General features: G+C 45.6%; 1 protein-coding gene across 5 annotated transcripts in view; it reads left to right on the top strand.

The window, feature by feature from the left end:
* LOC115149415 (spermatid perinuclear RNA-binding protein) overlaps positions 1-23872 on the top strand; it is a gene marked incomplete at its 5' end in the record, with an annotated part of 123730 nt that overhangs the window by 69599 nt on the left and 30259 nt on the right. For all 5 annotated transcript variants that reach the window (XM_029692250.1, XM_029692249.1, XM_029692247.1 and 2 more), the window contains 6 exon segments: positions 4312-4406; positions 5055-5150; positions 8104-8215; positions 14750-14847; positions 17879-18065; positions 20825-21033. In XM_029692250.1, coding sequence (XP_029548110.1) covers positions 4312-4406; positions 5055-5150; positions 8104-8215; positions 14750-14847; positions 17879-18065; positions 20825-21033 — 797 coding nt within the window.

Below are 23872 nucleotides of genomic sequence, written 5' to 3'. Positions count from 1 at the left end.
AGACCTTGTGAAGATGCAGGAGGAAATAGGTACAAAAGTATCTATATCCACAGTAAAACAAGTCCTATATCGACGTAACCTGAAAGGCCGCTCAGCAAGGAAGAAGGCACTGCTCCAAAACCGCCATAAAAAAGCCAGACTTCGGTTTGCAACTGCACATGGGGACAAAGATCGTACTTTTTGGAGAAATGTTCTCTGGTCTGATGAAACAAAAATAGAACTGTTTGGCCATAATGACCATCATTATGTTTGGATGAAAAAGGGGGAGGCTTGCAAGCCGAAGAACACCATCCCAACCGTGAAGCACGGGGGTGACAGCATCATGTTGTGGGGGTGCTTTGCTGCAGAAGGGACTGGTGCACTTCACAAAATAGATGGCATCATGAGGAATGAAAATTATGTGGATATATTGAAGCAACATCTCAAGACATCAGTCAGGAAGTTAAAGCTTGGATGCAAATGGGTCTTCCAAATGGACAATGACCCCAAGCATACTTCCAAAGTTGTGGAAAAATGGCTTAAGGACAACAAAGTCAAGGTATTAGAGTGGCCATCACAAAGCCCTGACCTCAATCCTATAGAAAAATTTGTGGGCAGAACTGAAAAAGTGTGTGTGAGCAAGGAGGCCTACAAACCTGACTCAGTTACACCAGCTCAGTCAGGAGGAATGGGCCAAAATTCACCCAACTTATTGTGGGTAGCTTGTTGAAGGCTACCTGAAACATTTGACCCAAGTTAAACAATTTCATTGCAATGCTACCAAATACTAATTGAGTGTATGTGAACCTCTGACCCACTGTGGGGAAAAAAAGCTGAAATAAATCATTCTCTCTACTATTATTCTGACATTTCACATTCTAAAATAAAGTGGTGATCCTAACTGACCTAAGACAGGGAATTTTTACTTGGATTAAATGTTAGGAATTGTGAAAACTGAGTTTAAATGTATTTGGCTAAGGTGTATGTAAACTTCCGAATTCAACTGTAGATAGCCAATGCTTTATCGATCCTATTACGGTGCAGAATATATCAATTTACAGCACTGCCGTTCATTCATAACCAGCAGGAGCTCAGTGAGGAGCTGAGGTAGAGGGGTCTGACTGAGGAGAGATGATTCATTCATAACCAGCAGGAGCTCAGTGAGGAGCTGAGGTAGAGGGGTCTGACTGAGGAGAGATGATTCATTCATAACCAGCAGGAACTCAGTGAGGAGCTGAGGTAGAGGGGTCTGACTGAGGAGAGATGATTCATTCATAACCAGCAGGAACTCAGTGAGGAGCTGAGGTAGAGGGGTCTGACTGAGGAGAGATGATTCATTCATAACCAGCAGGAGCTCAGTGAGGAGCTGAGGTAGAGGGGTCTGACTGAGGAGAGATGATTCATTCATAACCAGCAGGAACTCAGTGAGGAGCTGAGGTAGAGGGGTCTGACTGAGGAGAGATGATTCATTCATAACCAGCAGGAGCTCAGTGAGGAGCTGAGGTAGAGGGGTCTGACTGAGGAGAGATGATGTGAGTTGGAGAGAGAGACTAGGAGAATAGAAAAATGTGTGAAATGAACCTGTGTAAAGGCTTGAGTAGCCCAATGTAGAGATGATAAGCTGTTGTCCAGTCACACCTCACAGAGGACAGCGGTGATGTTACAGTGCAGTAGCTGCGGCAGAGCTAGACATACGCAAGAGGATACAGTAGGCCTAATGAATACAGAAAGGTAAGAGGATACAGTAGGCCTAATGAATACAGAACAGTAAGAGGATACAGTAGGACTAATGAATACAGAAAAGTAAGAGGATACAGTAGGACTAATGAATACAGAAAGGTAAGAGGACACAGTAGGCCTAATGAATACAGAACAGTAAGAGGATACAGTAGGACTAATGCATACAGAACAGTAAGAGGATACAGTAGGCCTAATGAATACAGAAAGGTAAGAGGACACAGTAGGCCTAATGAATACAGAAAGGTAAGAGGATACAGTAGGACTAATGAATACAGAAAAGTAGGTCTGTACTGGAGTGGCTACAGTAGGACAAGCAGAACAGATGCTGCTGATAGTATGACTAGGATACAGTTTTACCCTGCTCTGCACTCATTTAGCTATAAGGCCAGTTTCTCAGGAACGTTGAGTAAAGAGAGCTTCGCTGCTACTTCCCCTCTTCTTCCCTGTTCAGAGGAAGTACACACACACACACACACACACACACACAGACAGATTCACTCACTCACTCACTCACTCACTCACTCACTCACTCACTCACTCACTCACTCACTCACAGAACAGAGCCCAACAAATAAAACCATTACATCACACAAAGAAAAACTAATGCTGTGGTAATAAGGAGACAACAATGTAAGATAAACATTGTTCAAGTGCTTTTTGTCTTATCATAATAACCATAGCCTTGCATCCCAGACAAAACCTACACCTACATCTCTCCAATTCTCTTAGATCAAATGTGTTTGAGGTATGGTTTGATTTGGGATTAGGAATGTATGTGACTCTGGGCGCGTTTGAGATCGAGTACATTGCCGTTGGCGACTGCAGACTGACTGTTCTACAATGAGTAGTCAGTATTCAGTCCGTCGCCGACTGCAATATAGTTGATCTCAAACACACACTTCTGTTCCACTTTATGTTGTATGTACACTGCCGTTCAAAGGTTTGGGGTCACTTAGAAATGTCCTTGTTTTTGAAAGAAAAGCAATTTTTGTCCATTAAAATAACATCAAATTGATCAGAAATACAGTGTAGACATTGTTATTGTTGTAAATGACTATTGTAGCTGGAAACGGCAGATTTTTGGGGGGAATATCTACATAGGCTTCCAAAGGCCCATTATCAACAACCATCACTCCTATGTTCCAATGGCACGTTGTGTTAGCTAATACAAGTTTATCATTTTAAAAGGGTAACTGATCATTAGAAAACTCTTTTGCGATTATGTTAGCACAGCTGAAAACTGTTATTCTGATTAAAGAAGCAATAAAACTGGCCTTCTTTAGACTAGTTGAGTATCTGGAGCATCAGTATTTGCGGGTTCGATTACAGGCTCAAAATGGCCAGAAACAAAGAACTTTCTTCTGAAACTCGTCAGTTTATTATTGTTCTGAGAAATGAAGGCTATTCCATGCGAGAAATTGCCAAGAAACTGAAGATCTCGTACAACTCTGTGTACTACTCCCTTTACAGAACAGCGCAAACTGTCTCTAACCAGAATAAAAAGCTGAGTGGGAGGCCCCGGTGCACAACTGAGCAAGAGAACAAGTACATTAGAGTGTCTAGTTTGAGAAACAGATGCCTCACAAGTCCTCAACTGGCAGCTTCATTAAGTAGTACCCGCAAAACACGAGTAACTTCGTCAACAGTGAAGAGGCGACTCCGGGATACTGGCCTTCTAGGCATAGTTGCAAAGAAAAAGCCAAATCTCAGACTGGCCAATAAAAATAAAAGATTAAGATGGGCAAAAGAACACAGACAGAGGAACTCTGCCTAGAAGGCCAGTATCCCGGAGTCGCCTCTTCACTGTTGACGTTGAGACTGGTGTTTTGCGGGTACTATTTAATGAAGCTGCCAGTTGAGGAATTGTGAGGCATCTGTTTCTCAAACTAGACACTCTAATGTACTTGTTCTCTTGCTCAGTTGTGCACCAGGGCCTCCCACTCCTCTTTCTATTCTGGTTAGAGCCAGTTTGCACTGTTCTGTGAAGGGAGTAGTACACAGCGTTGTACGAGATCTTCAGTTTCTTGGCAATTTCTTGCATAGAATAGCCTTCATTTCTCAGAACAAGAATAGACTGACGAGTTTCAGAGGAAAGTTCTTTGTTTCTGGCCATTTTGAGACTGTAATCGAACCTACAAATGCTGATGCTCCAGATACTCAACTAGTCTAAAGAAGGCCAGTTTTATTGCTTCTTTAATCAGAATAACAGTTTTCAGCTGTGCTAACATAATTGCAAAAGGGTTTTCCAATGATCAATTAGCCTTTTGAAATTATAAACTTGGATTAGCTAACACAACGTGCCATTGGAACACAGGAGTGATGGTTGCTAATAATGGGACTCTGTACACCTATGTAGATATTCCATAAAAAATCCTCGGTTTCCAGCTACAATAGTTATTTACAACATTAACAATGTCTACACTGTATTTCTGATCAATCTGATGTTATTTTAAAGGACCAAAAATGTGCTTTTGTATCAAAAACAAGGACATTTCTAAGTGACCCCAAACCTTTGAGCGGTAGTGTGTACAGTGTATATATATATATATATATATATATACATATACATATATCCCATTCTTATTTCACCAGTGGAGGGTGTTGAGCTGTCCGACCCTGCAGACATGCTGGACAGGCACAGATGCCTGGTGGCCCTGGCGGCTCTGCGACATGCCAAATGGTTCCAGGTTGGCTCTCAGTTCTACTTAACCTCTCCATTGTTATTGTAGCCTTATGATCATAGGAACATGAATGAATCAAATTAACCAATCAAATGAATCAAAATATATAATTTATTTGAAATGGCAGCTATCTGCAAACTATAATTGAAAACATTCTTATGATAAAACAATCAATTTCTCTCATACAAAAATGACTCATTCATTTAATCTCTCAATCGTGCTCTGTGTACTACAATAGCCGAGAGAGAGAGAGAATTGTAAGCCTACAAAAGCAATTGTTTCTTTTGGCTGTTCTGAAACCTTCCTGACTGACAAAATATGATAAAACAATCAATTTCTTTCATACAAAAATTACTCATTTATTTAATCTCTCAATCGTGCTCTGTCAATGCTTACCTTTCATTTGGCTGTTCTGAAACCTGCCTGACTGTCATAATTGTCAATGCTTACCTTTCATTTGGCTGTTCTGAAACCTGCCTGACTGTCATAATTGTAAACCTTTTTTCTACCACTCTCAACTCAACAAAACAACAAAAACCACAACTTAGTTCTGGGCTATTCATCTCCATTTACTAACATTTCATTTACTGACATTATACAGTAGTACTCCTCTAGTACTCATATCGTTGTTACCTCCTCTCCCTCTCCTCTCAGGCCAGAGTAAACGGCTTGAAGTCGTGTGTCATCATCCTCAGGATCCTGAGAGACATGAGCAATAGACTGCCAGCCTGGGAGCCACTCAAAGGATGGGTGAGTCTGTCTGTAGAAAGTCTGTCACAGTCTGCACAGTTGAAAGGGGTACAGTAGTGCTGCGCGGCTCAGCTGTTTGTTCACCCACCTGGATTTTGCTAATAACCCATCCACAACCGCCTGACTGAAAATATGAGGCCTACACCCAACCCTAACCAGCAAATATAGAAAATGCCTGTAGGCTACAGTCAGAGACGGCGGAACGATTTTTTGAGGGGGGGCGCAGGATTCTTTTTGCCTGGTTTTAAATATGTTTCTGCTTATAATTTCCGACATTTTGGTAGACTATTTGTTAGTCAACTTATGTATAATTAGATACTGTAGATGCAGCGTCTCTTCTGTCATTATATGTTGACCTAGAAGACTAAATAAACCTTTTCTCACCAGAATAATGTCATAAATGATAGAATGAATGTTTCAATCTAGTTGACATTGGTAAAGTTTTCCCTGTCGTCTCTGCTTCTTTCGCAGAGCAAAGACTTAAAATAAAAAAGTACAAAAATATTCAGTGCAAAACATGAAAATGACATCAGTTTGACCGGTTGTAAGGAAATAGAAAGCTGTGTAAAATGACCCAACATGTTTCTGATAAGATTTCAGTTCAGCTTGGATGCATATTTAATGTGGTTGAAATACTATCAGCTTTTATGATGCTGATAAATATAGCACCTCTACAGACGGTATCTAACTGACCATTCACGTTCTCTCAAGATACTGAAATAAATCATATTTCTCCACTCCTGTTCCCCAGTAATAATGTAGCCTACATTTGGTGTATTATTTTGCAATAAATGTTTAATTCTGCAGGAGTTAATGTTAAGGCTATGTGAGAGGTTATAGACCTACAGCCAGTGTCCTGATTTCAGTTTCCATTTTACCCATCTGAACAGTAGGCTACAGTTCCCTTGACCTGTCATTGGCCTATTTGAAGTGCGATCTTGTGACTGTTGAACTTGTATAGCGCCTCACAATCCATAAAACTGTTATCATCCTCTTTTACCGCTTAACCAAATCTTTCCCAAACATGACTTTCTGGTCCTCCCTTCTCTTCATCAAATCTTTCCCAAACATGACTTTCTGGTCCTCCCTTCTCTTCATCAAATCTTTCCCAAACATGACTTTCTGGTCCTCCCTTCTCTTCATCAAATCTTTCCCAAACATGACTTTCTGGTCCTCCCTTCTCTTCATCAAATCTTTCCCAAACATGACTTTCTGGTCCTCCCTTCTCTTCATCAAATCTTTCCCAAACATGACTTTCTGGTCCTCCCTTCTCTTCATCAAATCTTTCCCAAACATTACTTTCTGGTCCTCCCTTCTCTTCATCAAATCTTTCCCAAACATGACTTTCTGGTCCTCCCTTCTCTTCATCAAATCTTTCCCAAACATGACTTTCTGGTCCTCCCTTCTCTTCATCAAATCTTTCCCAAACATGACTTTCTGGTCCTCCCTTCTCTTCATCAAATCTTTCCCAAACATGACTTTCTGGTTCTCCCTTCTCTTTATTTTCAACTCTACATTTCACAGCTTTTCTCTTATTGAAATAAACTCCAACATTGTTCTTTTTGCTTCCATGGATCTACGTTAACTTTTTCTGCCCGTTCCCAAAAGCATTTGGTGATTAGCGTGTAGAATATTTGGTGATTAGCGTGTAGTCTATTTGGTGATTAGTGTGTAGTCTATTTGGTGATTGGCGTGTCGACTATTTGGTGATTAGCGTGTAGGCTATTTGGTGATTGGCGTGTAGGCTATTTAGGGATTAGCGTGTAGGCTATTTGGTGATTAGCGTGTAGGCTATTTGGTGATTAGCGTGTAGGCTATTTGGCGATTAGCGTGTAGGCTATTTGGCGATTAGCGTGTAGGCTATTTGGTGATTAGCGTGTAGGCTATTTGGTGATTAGCGTGTAGGCTATTTGGCGATTAGCGTGTCGACTATTTGGCGATTAGCGTGTCGACTATTTGGTGATTAGCGTGTAGGCTATTTGGTGATTGGCGTGTAGTCTATTTGGTGATTAGCGTGTCGACTATTTGGTGATTAGCGTGTAGTCTATTTGGTGAACATACAGTTAGGCCCTAAATTTTAGGCTCACCCACTAATGACAGATAACCTAAAATAATGAAAGAAAAACCTCAATGTAGTCTATAGATATCAATTAACACAAAAATGATACATAACGGTTTTTTTAAAGGCATTGTTTTCTTTTTATTCAACTCGCCACCCACCCGCCCTCCATCCACACAATATTTCATGACCCTAAACCCGCCTGCCCGGTGGATATAACCGTGGGGACTGCGGGTTATGAGTCAACCCGCTGATATAACCGTGGGGACTGCGGGTTATGAGTCAACCTGCCTATATAACAGTGGGGACTGCGGGTTATGAGTAAACCTGCCTATATAACCGTGGGGACTGCGGGTTATGAGTAAACCTGCCTATATAACCGTGGGGACTGCGGGTTATGAGTAAACCTGCCTATATAACAGTGGGGACTGCGGGTTATGAGTCAACCCGCTGATATAACCGTGGGGACTGCGGGTTATGAGTCAACCTGCCTATATAACAGTGGGGACTGCGGGTTATGAGTAAACCTGCCTATATAACAGTGGGGACTGCGGGTTATGAGTCAACCCGCTGATATAACCGTGGGGACTGCGGGTTATGAGTCAACCCGCTGATATAACCATGGAGACTGTGGGTTATGAGTCAACCTGCTCATCACTAGTGTACAGGTGTAGTTTGCACATCCAGCATATTCCCAGTCCCAAGGAGAAAATAATAAACTGCATTTGAAAAATAAAGAAACTCCAGCATATAGGTATTCTTCAATGTATCCACTAACAAAGATCTCTCCGAACAAAAGTGGTTTGTGTGCCACTAACAGCTGTTCTGATCTCTCTGTCCTTACTTGAACGTAATCCTGAACTTAATCTTGATCTCTCTCCGTCTCATCCCAAGCCCCTGGAGCTGATTTGTGAGAAGGCCATAGCCACGTGTAACCGGCCGCTGGGTGCAGGGGAAGCCCTACGTAGAGTCATGGAGTGTCTCGCCTCGGGAATCCTGCTTCCAGGTACAGTACCTACCAGTCTCTCTCTCTCCCTCTCGCTCTCTCTCTTCTAGGTTTTCTGTCTCTCTCTTTTCTCATTCTTTCTCTCGCTCGCTCTGTCTTTCTCGTTCTATCTATCTGTCTGTCTCTACTCTCTCTCTTCCCCGTTACAAACAGAAATAGGAAAACAACAATCCTGTTAATGCTTTCTGATGATCAGCTTGATGATCCGGCTGATGATATTTTACGATATTGATATTTTAATACTAACTCATTAGTATTGAATGATGTAGGAATCAGAGGCTCATTCAGTTCACCTGGGCGAACAGGCAATAAGGAGAAGGAGGGGGAGGTCTGTATGAAATAAGGAGGAGGAGGTCTGTATGAAATAAGGAGGAGGAGGGGGAGGTCTGTATGAAATAAGGAGGAGGAGGTCTGTATGAAATAAGGAGGAGGAGGTCTGTATGAAATAAGGAGAAGGAGGTGGAGTTCTGTTTGAAATAAGGAGGAGGAGGTCTGTATGAAATAAGGAGGAGGAGGTGGAGTTCTGTATGAAATAAGGAGGAGGAGGTCTGTATGAAAAAAGGAGGAGGAGGTCTGTATGAAATAAGGAGGAGGAGGGGGAGGTCTGTATGAAATAAGGAGTAGGAGGTCTGTATGAAATAAGGAGGAGTAGGTGGAGGTCTGTGTGAAATAAGGAGGAGGAGGGGGAGGTCTGTATGAAATAAGGAGGAGGAGGTCTGTATGAAATAAGGAGAAGGAGGTGGAGGTCTGTGTGAAATAAGGAGGAGGGGGAGGTCTGTTTGAAATAAGGAGGAGGAGGTCTGTATGAAATAAGGAGGAGGAGGTGGAGTTCTGTATGAAATAAGGAGGAGGAGGTCTGTATGAAATAAGGAGGAGGTCTGTATGAAATAAGGAGGAGGAGGGGGAGGTCTGTATGAAATAAGGAGGAGGAAGGGGAGGTCTGTAGGAAATAAGGAGGAGGAGGGTCTGTATGAAATAAGGAGGAGGAGGGGAGGTCTGTATGAAATAAGGAGGAGGAGGTCTGTACGAAATAAGGAGGAGGAGGGGGAGGTCTGTATGAAATAAGGATGAGGAGGGGGAGGTCTGTATGAAACAAGGAGGAGGAGGGGGAGGTCTGTAGGAAATAAGGAGGAGGTCTGTATGAAATAAGGAGGAGGAGGGGAGGTCTGTATGAAATAAGGAGGAGGAGGTCTGTATGAAATAAGGAGGAGGAGGGGGAGGTCTGTATGAAATAAGGAGGAGGAGGAAGGGGAGGTCTGTATGAAATAAGGAGGAAGGGGAGGTCTGTTTGAAATAAGGAGGGGGAGGTCTGTTTGAAATAAGGAGGAGGAGGGGGAGGTCTGTATGAAATAAGGAGGAGGGGGAGGTCTGTATGAAATAAGGAGGAGGAGGTCTGTATGAAAGGGGGAAGTCAGTATGAAATGAGGAGGAGGGGGGAGGTCTGTATGAAATGAGGAGGAGAAGGAAGAGGAGGTCTGTTTGAAATAAGGAGGGGGAGGTCTGTTTGAAATAAGGATAAGGAGGGGGAGGTCTGTATGAAATAAGGAGGAGGAGGGGGAGGTCTGTATGAAATAAGGAGGAGGGGGAGGTCTGTATGAAATAAGGAGGAGGAGGTGGAGGTCTGTATGAAATAAGGAGGAGGAGGTGGAGTTCTGTATGAAATAAGGAGGAGGAGGTCTGTATGAAATAAGGAGGAGGAGGGGGAGATCTGTATGAAATAAGGAGGAGGAGGGGGAGGTCTGTATGAAATAAGGAGGAGGAGGGGGAGGTCTGTATGAAATAAGGAGGAGGAGGTGGAGGTCTGTATGAAATAAGGAGAAGGAGGGGGAGGTCTGTATGAAATAAGGAGGAGAAGGGGGAGGTCTGTATGAAATAAGGAGGAGGCGGTCTGTATGAAATAAGGAGGAGGAGGGGGAGGTCTGTATGAAATAAGGAGGAGGAGGGGAGGTCTGTATGAAATAAGGAGGAGGAGGTCTGTACGAAATAAGGAGGAGGTGGGGAGGTCTGTATGAAATAAGGAGGAGGGGGAGATCTGTATGAAATAAGGAGGAGGAGGTCTGTATGAAATAAGGAGGGGGAGGTCTGTATGAAAGGGGGAAGTCTGTATGAAATGAGGAGGAGGGGGGAGGTCTGTATGAAATGTGGAGGAGAAGGGAGGTCTGTATGAAATAAGGAGGAGGGGAGGTCTGTAGGAAATGAGGAGGAGGGGGAGGTCTGTATGAAATGAGGAGGAGGAGGAGGGGGAGGTCTGTATGAAAGGAGGAGGAGGGGGAGGTCTGTATGAAATAAGGAGGAGGAGGGGAGGTCTGTATGAAATAAGGAGGATGAGGCCTGTACGAAATAAGGAGGAAGAGGGGGAGGTCTGTATGAAATAAGGAGGAGGGGGGAGGTCTGTATGAAATAAGGAGGGGGAGGTCTGTATGAAATAAGGAGGAGGAGGGGGAGGTCTGTATGAAATAAGGAGGAGGAGGGGGAGGTCTGTAGGAAATAAGGAGGAGGTCTGTATGAAATAAGGAGGAGGAGGGGAGGTCTGTATGAAATAAGAAATAAGGAGGAGGAGGTCTGTACGAAATTAGGAGGAGGAGGGGGAGGTCGGTATTAAATAAGGAGGGTGAGGTCTGTATGAAAGGGGGAAGTCAGTATGAAATGAGGAGGAGGGGGGAGGTCTGTATGAAATGAGGAGGAGAAGGAAGGGGAGGTCTGTTTGAAATAAGGAGGGGGAGGTCTGTTTGAAATAAGGAGGAGGCGGGGGAGGTCTGTATGAAATAAGGAGGAGAAGGAGGGGGAGGTATGTTTGAAATAAGGAGGAGAAGGAGGGGGATGTCTGTATGAAATAAGGAGGAGAAGGGGGGGAGGTCTGCATGAAATAAGGAGGAGGAGGGGGAGAGGGAGGTCTGTATGAAATAAGGAGGAGGGGGGGAGGTCTATAGGAAATGAGGAGGAGGAGGTGGAGGTCTGTATGAAATAAGGAGAAGGAGGGGGAGGTCTGTATGAAATAAGGAGGAGAAGGGGGAGGTCTGTATGAAATAAGGAGGAGGCGGTCTGTATGAAATAAGGAGGAGGAGGGGGAGGTCTGTATGAAATAAGGAGGAGGAGGGGAGGTCTGTATGAAATAAGGAGGAGGAGGTCTGTACGAAATAAGGAGGAGGTGGGGAGGTCTGTATGAAATAAGGAGGAGGGGGAGGTCTGTATGAAATAAGGAGGAGGAGGTCTGTATGAAATAAGGAGGGGGAGGTCTGTATGAAAGGGGAAAGTCTGTATGAAATGAGGAGGAGGGGGGAGGTCTGTATGAAATGTGGAGGAGAAGGGAGGTCTGTATGAAATAAGGAGGAGGGGAGGTCTGTAGGAAATGAGGAGGAGGGGGAGGTCTGTATGAAATGAGGAGGAGGAGGAGGGGGAGGTCTGTATGAAAGGAGGAGGAGGGGGAGGTCTGTATGAAATAAGGAGGAGGAGGTGGAGGTCTGTATGAAATAAGGAGGAGGAGGGGGAGGTCTGTATGAAATAAGGAGGAGGAGGAGGTCTGTATGAAATAAGGAGGAGGAGGTGGAGGTCTGTATGAAATAAGGAGGAGGAGGTCTGTATGAAATAAGGAGGAGGCGGTCTGTATGAAATAAGGAGGAGGAGGGGGAGGTCTGTATGAAATAAGGAGGAGGAGGGGGAGGTCTGTAGGAAATAAGGAGGAGGTCTGTATGAAATAAGGAGGAGGAGGGGAGGTCTGTATGAAAAAAGGAGGATGAGGCCTGTACGAAATAAGGAGGAAGAGGGGGAGGTCTGTATGAAATAAGGAGGAGGGGGGAGGTCTGTATGAAATAAGGAGGGGGAGGTCTGTATGAAATAAGGAGGAGGAGGGGGAGGTCTGTATGAAATAAGGAGGAGGAGGGGGAGGTCTGTAGGAAATAAGGAGGAGGTCTGTATGAAATAAGGAGGAGGAGGGGAGGTCTGTATGAAATAAGAAATAAGGAGGAGGAGGTCTGTACGAAATTAGGAGGAGGAGGGGGAGGTCGGTATTAAATAAGGAGGGTGAGGTCTGTATGAAAGGGGGAAGTCAGTATGAAATGAGGAGGAGGGGGGAGGTCTGTATGAAATGAGGAGGAGAAGGAAGGGGAGGTCTGTTTGAAATAAGGAGGGGGAGGTCTGTTTGAAATAAGGAGGAGGCGGGGGAGGTCTGTATGAAATAAGGAGGAGGAGGGGGAGGTCTGTATGAAATAAGGAGAAGGAGGGGGAGGTCTGTATGAAATAAGGAGGAGAAGGAGGGGGAGGTATGTTTGAAATAAGGAGGAGAAGGAGGGGGAGGTCTGTATAAAATAAGGAGGAGAAGGGGGGGAGGTCTGCATGAAATAAGGAGGAGGAGGGGGAGAGGGAGGTCTGTATGAAATAAGGAGGAGGGGGGAGGTCTATAGGAAATGAGGAGGAGGAGAGGGAGGTCTGTAGGAAATGAGGAGGAGGAGGAGGGGGGAGGTCTGTATGAAATAAGGAGAAGGAGGTGGAGGTCTGTATGAAATAAGGAGGAGGAGGGGGAGGTCTGTATGAAAGGAGGAGGAGGGGGGGAGGTCTGTATGAAAGGAGGAGAAGGAGGGGGAGGTCTGTATGAAATAAGGAGGAGGAGGTCTGTATGAAATAAGGAGGAGGGGGAGGTCTGTATGAAATAAGGAGGAGGAGGTCTGTATGAAATAAGGAGGGGGAGGTCTGTATGAAAGGGGAAAGTCTGTATGAAATGAGGAGGAGGGGGGAGGTCTGTATGAAATGTGGAGGAGAAGGGAGGTCTGTATGAAATAAGGAGGAGGGGAGGTCTGTAGGAAATGAGGAGGAGGGGGAGGTCTGTATGAAATGAGGAGGAGGAGGAGGGGGAGGTCTGTATGAAAGGAGGAGGAGGGGGAGGTCTGTATGAAATAAGGAGGAGGAGGTGGAGGTCTGTATGAAATAAGGAGGAGGAGGGGGAGGTCTGTATGAAATAAGGAGGAGGAGGAGGTCTGTATGAAATAAGGAGGAGGAGGTGGAGGTCTGTATGAAATAAGGAGGAGGAGGTCTGTATGAAATAAGGAGGAGGCGGTCTGTATGAAATAAGGAGGAGGAGGGGGAGGTCTGTATGAAATAAGGAGGAGGAGGGGGAGGTCTGTAGGAAATAAGGAGGAGGTCTGTATGAAATAAGGAGGAGGAGGGGAGGTCTGTATGAAAAAAGGAGGATGAGGCCTGTACGAAATAAGGAGGAAGAGGGGGAGGTCTGTATGAAATAAGGAGGAGGGGGGAGGTCTGTATGAAATAAGGAGGGGGAGGTCTGTATGAAATAAGGAGGAGGAGGGGGAGGTCTGTATGAAATAAGGAGGAGGAGGGGGAGGTCTGTAGGAAATAAGGAGGAGGTCTGTATGAAATAAGGAGGAGGAGGGGAGGTCTGTATGAAATAAGAAATAAGGAGGAGGAGGTCTGTACGAAATTAGGAGGAGGAGGGGGAGGTCGGTATTAAATAAGGAGGGTGAGGTCTGTATGAAAGGGGGAAGTCAGTATGAAATGAGGAGGAGGGGGGAGGTCTGTATGAAATGAGGAGGAGAAGGAAGGGGAGGTCTGTTTGAAATAAGGAGGGGGAGGTCTGTTTGAAATAAGGAGGAGGCGGGGGAGGTCTGTATGAAATAAGGAGGAGGAGGGGGAGGTCTGTATGAAATAAGGAGAAGGAGGGGGAGGTCTGTATGAAATAAGGAGGAGAAGGAGGGGGAGGTATGTTTGAAATAAGGAGGAGAAGGAGGGGGAGGTCTGTATGAAATAAGGAGGAGAAGGGGGGGAGGTCTGCATGAAATAAGGAGGAGGAGGGGGAGAGGGAGGTCTGTATGAAATAAGGAGGAGGGGGGAGGTCTATAGGAAATGAGGAGGAGGAGAGGGAGGTCTGTAGGAAATGAGGAGGAGGAGGAGGGGGAGGTCTGTATGAAATAAGGAGAAGGAGGTGGAGGTCTGTATGAAATAAGGAGGAGGAGGGGGAGGTCTGTATGAAAGGAGGAGGAGGGGGGGAGGTCTGTATGAAAGGAGGAGAAGGAGGGGGAGGTCTGTATGAAATAAGGAGGAGGAGGTCTGTATGAAATAAGGAGGAGGGGGTCTGTATGAAATAAGGAGGAGGAGGTCTGTATGAAATAAGGAGGGGGAGGTCTGTATGAAATAAGGAGGAGGAGGTCTGTATGAAATAAGGAGGGGGAGGTCTGTATGAAATAAGGAGGAGGAGGGGGAGGTCTGTATGAAATAAGGAGGAGGAGGTCTGTATGAAATAAGGAGGGGGAGGTCTGTATGAAATAAGGAGGAGGAGGGGGAGGTCTGTATGAAATAAGGAGGGGGAGGTCTGTATGAAATAAGGATGGGGAGGTCTGTATGAAATAAGGAGGAGGAGGTCTGTATGAAATAAGGAGGAGGGGTGAGATCTGTAGTTTTGAAAGCACTGAAAGGGATGGAACAATATGGCACTGTATTGATATTGTAAGGAAAGACCAGAATATGATGATGAGGATGTCACATTGATGATGCAACTTTTGAATAAAGTCTCCTTCCGACCCCCAGGAGGACCAGGGTTACACGACCCATGTGAGAAGGAGCTGACCAACACCCTGACGGCCATGACAGACGACGAGGCTGAGGCCATCACCTACGATGCACAGGTAACACCTCACTTCACACCTGTGGAAGTTGTCACTTATAACCCTCGGGATAAATAACCTTGCCTGAGACCTGATGCCCTGTGCTAATGCACCAAGGCTTTAGCTCAGTGGGGATAAAACAGTCTTGTGGCATGCAGGAGACCTAGGTTTCAACCCAGTCGGTCATTCCAGGAGGCCATTACCTATGGAGTCCTCGGTGTAGTTGTCTGCAGTGAGGGTTTAGTGTTGAGAGCAGCTGGCCAGGGGGGCTCCATCCTCTTATCTCTTCTGTAGCCTGGAGATTAGACTCCTGTCCTTAAAGATGCTCTGCTCAGCTACCTGCTCTTATCTGGGCTCTGGTGAGGGGACTGGGACCACATCGACACACTTTATCAGTTCAGCCTCACCGCCTCCCACCCAGGATCTGAACCTTAATGATGAGCATGGAAAATCACTGCCTTGGTGACCGATCAATCCTGCCTCATTACCCCTGGGACGTGTGTGTGTGTGTGTGTGTGTGTGGGTGTGTGTGTGTGTGTGTGTGTGTGTGGGTGTGTGTGTGTGTGTGTGTGTGTGGGTGTGGGTGTGTGTGGGTGGGTGGGTGGGGGTGTGTGTGTGTGTGGGTGGGTGGGTGGGTGTGTGTGTGTGTGTGTGTGTGTGTGTGTGTGTGTGTGTGTGTGTGTGTGGTGTGTGTGTATTTACAGTACATTCGGAAAGTATTCAGACCCCTTTACTTTTTTCCCTCATCAATCTACACACAATATCCCATAAAGACAAAGCAAAAACAGGTTTTTAGAAATTGTTGCTAATTTATAAAAAATAAAATATCACATTTACGTAAGTATTCAGGCCCTTTACTCAGTACTTTGTTGAAGTATTCAGACCCCTTCACTTTTTCCACATTTTGTTACATTACAGCCTTATTCTAAAAATATATATATTTTTTTTATCCCTCAATCTACACACATAATGACATAATGACAAAGCAATGACATATCACATTTACATGAGTATTCAGACCCTTTACTCAGTACTTTGTTGAAGCACCTTTGGCAGTGATTACAGCCTTGAGTCTTCTTGAGTATGATGCTACAAGCTTGGAAAACCCTTATGACTGCAACACCTGTATATATCTTCTCTGCAGATCCTCTCAAGCTCTGTCAGGTTGGATGGGGAGCATCGCTGCACAGCTATTTTCAGGTCTCTTCAGAGATGTTAGATCTCTGTGTGTGTGTGTGTGTGTGTGTGTGTGTGTGTGTGTGTGTGTGTGTGTGTGTGTGTGTTGCTTCACAGTCCCCGCTGTTCCATAAGGTGTTTTTTTTAATCTGTTTTTTAAATCTAATTTTACTGCTGTCATGTGCTTATTACTGAGGAGTGGCTTCCGTCTGACCACTCTACCATAAAGTCCTGATTGGTGGAGTGTTGCAGAGATGGTTGTCCTTGTGGAAGGTTCTCCCATCTCCACAGAGGAACTCTGGAGCTCTGTCAGAGTGACTATCTGGTTCTTGGTCACCTCCCTGACCAAGGCTCTTCTCCCCCGATTGCTCAGTTTGGTCGGGCGGCCAGCTCTAGGAAGAGTCTTGGTGCTTCCAACAATCCTGTCTCAGAGCTCTACGGACATTTCCTTTGACCTCATGGCTTGGTTTTTACTCTGACATTCACTGTTAACTGTGGGACCCTATATAGGCAGCTGTGTGCCTTTTCAAATGATGTCCAATCAATTGAATTTACCACAGGTGGATCAATGAAAACAAAATGCACCTGAGCTCAATTTCGAGTCTCCTAGCAAAGAGTCTGAATACTTATGCATCTATTTATTTTTATTTAAAAAAATCTAAAAACCTGTTTTCGCCTTGTCATTATGGGTTATTGCGTGTAGATTGATGATGGAACATTTTTACTTAAACCATTTTAGAATAAGGCTGTAACGTAACAAAATGTGGAAAAAGTCAAGGGGTCTGAATACTTTCGAATGCACTGCATACACCCTAGAGAGAGGATAGACAGGATAGAGAGAGAGGATAATGAGGATGGAGAGAGGATAGAGAGAGAGGATAGGAGAGAAAGGAGAAAGAAGATAGAGAGGATGGTGGAGAGAGAGGATGGAGAGAGAGGATGGAGAGAGGATGGAGAGAGAGGATGGAGAGAGAGGATGGAGAGAGAGGATGGAGAGAGAGGATGGAGAGAGAGGATGGAGAGAGAGGATGGAGAGAGGATAGAGAGAGGATAGGAGACGGAGAGAGGATGGAGAGAGAGAATAGGAGAGAGAGGATGGAGAGAGAGAATAGTAGAGAGAGGATGGCGAGAGGAGAGAGAGGAGGAAGGATGGAGACATATCTGTGTGTGGGTGTGTGTGTGTGTTTGTGTGCTTTTAGCCCTAAAGGCATCTATTTCATCTTAGGTAAGTCTGTGCTGCTTCTCCTTTCATCATTCTCTCAGTGACGAACAGCTAGTGTAAAACTGCCAATCACGATATCCACACTATATTTCCCTGCAGACATAGTCATAGATACAGTGAACCATGGAGACCCAATGACTTCTCTATGTCACCTGTCTCAGCCACAGCAAAGTGCTGCTCAAATCATCTGCTTGTATTGTTGACCTGGAGTTGGTACTGGAGCCACTGTTGCTAAGTAAACTCAGTGACGCCTGGCAACTGTGATGGCAGTTGTTGCTGAAGAGGTACGTGTTCATAAAAACAAACAACAGTAAAACCATTTGTTTTATTTACATGTCTTTCTACTGTCTGTTTTAGACTGTACTGTTGAGGGGCTTTGACTTGTCTTTCTACTGTCTGTTTTAGACTGTACTGTTGAGGGGCTTTGTCAGATTGGCCGAGACAAGGCTCGAACCCCCATTGCCAGGGGGGAGATGTGTGGTCCGGAGGTGTTGGCAGCTTTACCACTAGACTACACTCCAGTTGTCCTGTCTGTCTCTTTCTCTTTGTGTCTGTCCTCCTGCCTGTCTCTTTCCTCCTTAGTCTGTTGTTAAGTCTCTCTCTCTCTCTCTCTCTCTCTCTCTCTCTCTCTCTCTCTCTCTCTCTCTCTCTCAGCACGCTCTGAGACTGATAGCGTTTGGTCAGATCTACAAGGTGCTGGAGATGGACCCTTTGCGCTCTAGTAAACCCCAGAAGTACCCCTGGTCAGACAGGGAGGGCTCCGGGCTAAAGAGGCCTTATGAGGACGGGCCCACGGACGACAAAGACCTCATCAAGAAAATGAAGAGGAACCTGAGGAAAGGTCAGCTCTGCCCCCCTGACCTTGCTCAGTCATTTGACCTGGGCCATGTGATAATATAAGATGAAGATAAACTTAATTGTCCACAGACATTTTTTTGGGACAATTACGGCCAGTAGTTTCTCTAGTTGGCTATACAGAATAAACAGATCTAGGACCAGGCTATAATAAACTGATCTGGGACCAGGCTATTAGAAACTGATCTGGGACCCGGCTATTAGAAACTGATCTGGGACCAGGCTATTAGAAACTGATCTGGGACCAGGCTATTAGAAACTGATCTGGGACCAGGCTATTAGAAACTGATCTGGGACCAGGCTATAATAAACTGATCTGGGACCAGGCTATAATAAACTGATCTGGGACCAGGCTATTAGAAACTGATCTGGGACCAGGCTATAATAAACTGATCTGGGACCAGGCTATAATAAACTGATCTGGGACCAGGCTATTAGAAACTGATCTGGGACCAGGCTATAATAAACTGATCTGGGACCAGGCTATAATAAACTGATCTGGGACCAGGCTATAATAAACTGATCTGGGACCAGGCTATAATAAACTGATCTGGGACCAGGCTATTAGAAACTGATCTGGGACCAGGCTATTAGAAACTGATCTGGGACCAGGCTATTAGAAACTGATCTGGGAACAGGCTATAATAAACTGATCTGGGACCAGGCTATAATAAACTGATCTGGGACCAGGCTATAATAAACTGATCTGGGACCAGGCTTTCCTTTCCCCGTCTCTATCTCTAGTTCTTTCGCTGAAGTCAGATACAACACAACCCACTTGGAAATCAATCATTATTGATTTCTACATTTTCTCTAAGCCATCCAGCTGTCCTTTATCCTGTCCTCCCAGTTAGAGGAAAAGAGATTGGTTAGAAGGAAACAGATTTAGGAATGAGCTTCTGGAATAGAACAGTGCACACAGCCACACATCCCAGTCAGAATGTGAAGCTGTTGCCTGAGGATTCTATCAAACTGTTTTTGTGTTTTGAGATAGTAGTTGGTGGTTGGGTAGTACTATGTTAGAATTAGGCAGAAATGATGGTTTTTGGAATAGGGCTGGGTGATATGGCCAAATATCATATCATATGGTATTTTTCAAATTTTTGACGGTATTTGATGGTATTTGATGTTTTTGATTAATAAAGGTTCTAGATTTTCTTTATGAGTAGTGAGTGATTCTAGGGGTGGCAACACATACACAATACATAAGGTATTTCAGTGGGTCTTTCTCCATTCTGATTGTTTTATACTGTTCAATTCAACCTAAAATAATTTCCTGCATTTTCATCAATTTCTGCATTTCCTGCACTCATTTCAGATCATTTCCACACTGCCACGATATGGGCAAAAATACTAGGCCTTATTTTAACCAAATGTTGCAATTGAGATTTAGATTAAAACACTTGGGAGAACTTTTGGAATCATGGAAATAGATTGTTTATTATAATTCTATAGTTAGAATATAAATAATAGTGGACACTTTGAATACAGTGTTGTTTGACATGACAATGAATTAAAATGCCATGGACGAGTTTTTGTGACAGGGTAGGAACCAAAGTGATGTTCCGTGTTTCCTCGGGGACCCTATAATCTTTGGCTACATTAAATCTTTATTCAGATAGCCAACATATTCATGCTTCATCTATTCCTCTTTGATTTAGAAGATACTGTTGCACAAACACCATGCTGATTTAGGCCTCCACCAGCGCTGGTATCAGGCTGTATTAGCTAGCTACGTTTGCTCTGACTTTTATTAGCCAGCTAACTAGCGATTAGCATTAGTGGTTAACATGATTTAGCTTAACTTGCTAAGAAAATACAAACTAGCTGTTTGCAGATGTGAGAAACACAAACTGATATTGTAATTATAGAACGCTTGTGGATGTATATTAAAATCAAATTGAAAACAGCATTGTTGTCATCAACATTGTTGCATGTGCTGCATTGACCATGTAGACTGAACGCAAGCGTCTCGTGGTCAAGCAACAACAAATGCGCTCCTTGTGTGACGGGGTGGGACTGGGTCTGTGTGGAAAGAGAGAGAGAGAGATGACTCAAGTAGCGGAGTAAACTATAAAAATAGACGTTACACACAGCTTATCACATTTAACAAACCAAATATTAAAGTACCGTTAGAGAAGGTGAAGTAAAAACACAAACCGGTCCGTGCATCACTACCGGATATACAGTTTACTGCCAGCTCTACTTTGGAAGCAAGGGTCCACTTTTGTAATATTCAAAAACACAATAAAAAGCTCCAAAGCAACTTCTCACATACAGTGTTCTGTCAATAAGCATTTATAGTATCACCATGTATTTAAGACATTTGTTGATTGAACAACAATCACTGTTATTTTGTTTACCCTCTCTTGTATCTCTCTCCCAATCTCTCGCTGTCTCGCTTTCTCTCTCTATCACTCTCTGTCTCCCTTTCTCTCTCTCTCTATCACTCGCTGTCTCCCTTTCTCTCTTTCTCTCTCTCTCTCTCTCTCTCTATCACTCGCTGTCTCCCTTTCTCTCTCTCTCTCTCTCTCTCTCTCTCTCTCTATCACTCGCTGTCTCCCTTTCTCTCTTTCTCTCTCTCTCTCTCTCTCTCTCTCTATCACTCGCTGTCTCCCTTTCTCTCTCTCTTTCTCTCTCTCTCTCTCTCTCTCTCTCTCTCTCTCTCTCCCTTTCTCTCTCTCTCTCTCTCTCTCTCTCTCGTTTTCTCTCCTTTACTCTTTCTCTACTCCACCTCTCCTCCAGTCCTCGACAGCAAAGCAATAGACACCAACCAACCAATGAATGCTCTGATGCGTCTGAATCAGATACGTCCAGGTCTGCAGTACAAGCTGCTGTCCCAGTCCGGCCCGGTCCACGCTCCTGTCTTTACCATGTCTGTAGACGTAGACAGCACTGTACACGAAGCCTCAGGCTCCTCCAAGAAAACCGCCAAGCTGCATGTTGCTGTGAAGGTAAAAGATCCCTATATGCCAGGTCACTGAGAGAAGGGGTGGATACATGTTGGGAGGGGGAGGTAAATAAAAAGTGTGGGTCAGAGGGGGAAGGGGCTAAATAAAGGGCAAGTACCCCTGGTCAACTGGTCTGGCGCTGCAGTGGATAGCAGCCGTTTGACAGGCTCCTGATCAATTCTACTATTTACGCTGATCTTAACTTTTTTTTGTACATAATACCCTCTGTTCCTATGACTGAAAATCACTTCTGGAGATCAGAAGACCGATCAATAACCTCGGATTACAATTTCTACTTCGAGTCAGCAGCTCTGGACATTCTGCTTACTCCGGACCAGGCCCTAATGCCCGGGATTCGAAAGAGGAAGCGACCGCGCAAAAGAGGCAGACGAGCCGGCATCCTGACCAAAATACGTTGGCGAAATAATAAACCGCCTCTACCCTCTGTTCTGTTGGCGAGATAATAAACCGCCTCTACCCTCTGTTCCGTTGGCGAGATAATAAACCGCCTCTACCCTCTGTTCTGTTGGCGGGATAATAAACCGCCTCTACCCTCTGTTCTGTTTGGCGAGATAATAAACCTCCTCTACCCTCTGTTCCGTTGGCGGGATAATAAACCGCCTCTATCCTCTGTTCCGTTGGCGAGATAATAAACCGCCTCTACCCTCTGTTCTGTTGGTGAGATAATAAACCGCCTCTACCCTCTGTTCCGTTGGCGAGATAATAAACCGCCTCTATCCTCTGTTCCGTTGGTGAGATAATTAACCCCCTCTACCCTCTGTTCTGTTGGCGAGATAATAAACCGCCTCTACCCTCTGTTCCGTTGGCGAGATAATAAACCGCCTCTACCCTCTGTTCTGTTGGCGGGATAATAAACCGCCTCTACCCTCTGTCCTGTTGGTGAGATAATAAACCCCCTCTATCCTCTGTTCTGTTGGCGAGATAATAAACTGCCTCTACCCTCTGTTCCGTTGGCGAGATAATAAACCGCCTCTATCCTCTGTTCCGTTGGCGAAATAATAAACCGCCTCTACCCTCTGTTCTGTTGGCGAGATAATAAACTGCCTCTACCCTCTGTTCTGTTGGCGAGATAATAAACCGCCTCTACCCTCTGTTCTGTTGGCGGGATAATAAACCGCCTCTACCCTCTGTTCCGTTGGCGAGATAATAAACCGCCTCTATCCTCTGTTCCGTTGGCGAGATAATAAACCGCCTCTACCTTCTGTTCTGTTGGCGAGATAATAAACTGCCTCTACCCTCTGTTCTGTTGGCGAGATAATAAACCGCCTCTACCCTCTGTTCTGTTGGCGAGATAATAAACCGCCTCTACCCTCTGTTCCCGTTGGCGGGATAATAAACCGCCTCTACCCTCTGTTCCGTTGGCGAGATAATAAACCGCCTCTACCCTCTGTTCCTTTGGCGAGATAATAAACCGTCTCTACCCTCTGTTCTGTTGGCGAGATAATAAACCGCCTCTACCCTCTGTTCCGGTGGCGGGATAATAAACCGCCTCTACCCTCTGTTCCGTTGGCGAGATAATAAACCTCCTCTACCCTCTGTTCCGTTGGCGAGATAATAAACCGCCTCTACCCTCTGTTCTGTTGGCGAGATAATAAACCGCCTGTCACGATTGATTTGGACTGGCGGATAGGCGGAATCAAATGCAGGAGACAGAGGTGCTGGAGGTGAGTGTCTTTTAATACAACTGACACACACAAATGCCGAAAAGCATAGGGCGCTATACAAAGTTCACATATTTTTTTAACTGCGCCCATAAAACACAAAATATAATTCCAAGGCGCAAAAGGCAAGGAGCGCAGCCCGGTAAATCCCTCGACAAAACTGTCGGTAACACAATGTAGACAATAAACAATCCCGCACAAAATCCCAACTGAAAACACACATTAAATAAGTCCCCACTAATGACATACACAAAACAGGTGCGGAACAGACAGACAAAACTAAACGACACAGAAACAACGATCGGTGGCAGCTAATAGGCCGGCGACGACGACCGCCGAGCGCCGCCCGACCGAGGAGGGGCGCCACTCTCGTTGGAACCTGTGACAGTACCCCTCCCCTGACGCCGGCCTCGGGGACGGCCCGGATCGGCCGGCGACGGTGGAAGTCCAGCAGCATAGAGGGGTCCAGAACGTCCGCCGCCGGAACCCAGCACCTCTCCTCCGGACCGTACCCCTCCCAGTCCACGAGGTACTGGAGGCCCCCTACCCGACGTCGGGAGTCCAGGATGGCTCGGACTGTGTACGCCGGGCTCTCCCCGATGTCCAGGGGGGGCGGGGGGGCCTCCAGCACCTCACTGTCCTGCAGCGGACCAGCTACCACCGGCCTGAGGAGAGACACATGAAACGAGGGGTTAATACGGTAATACGAAGGAAGTTGTAACCTGTAACACACCTCGTTTATCCTCCTCAGGACTTTGAACGGCCCCACAAACCGCGGACCCAGCTTCCGGCAGGGCAGGCGGAGAGGCAGGTTCCGGGTCGAGAGCCAGACTCTATCCCCCGGGTTAAACACGGGGGCGTCACTGCGGTGGCGGTCAGCGCTCTCCTTGTGCCGCTCGCTCGCCCTCCTTAAACATTCCTGGACCGCGTTCCAGGTCTTTTGAGAGCGCTTGACCCATGCCTCCACCGCAGGAGCCTCTGTCTGGCTCTGTTGCCATGGCACCAGGACCGGCTGATACCCCAGCACCACCTGGAAGGGTGACAGATTAGTGGAGGAGTGGCGCTGAGAGTTCTGGGCCATCTTGGCCCATGGCACGAACTGCGCCCACTCCCCTGGCCGGTCCTGGCAATACGACCGCAGGAACCTGCCCACATCCTGG

The sequence above is a fragment of the Salmo trutta genome, chromosome 15 (assembly GCF_901001165.1).
Source record: "Salmo trutta chromosome 15, fSalTru1.1, whole genome shotgun sequence".
Taxonomy (NCBI): Eukaryota; Metazoa; Chordata; class Actinopteri; order Salmoniformes; family Salmonidae; genus Salmo; species Salmo trutta.
Note: the sequence above shows the minus strand (reverse complement) of the source record. Positions and strands in the feature narration are given on the sequence as shown.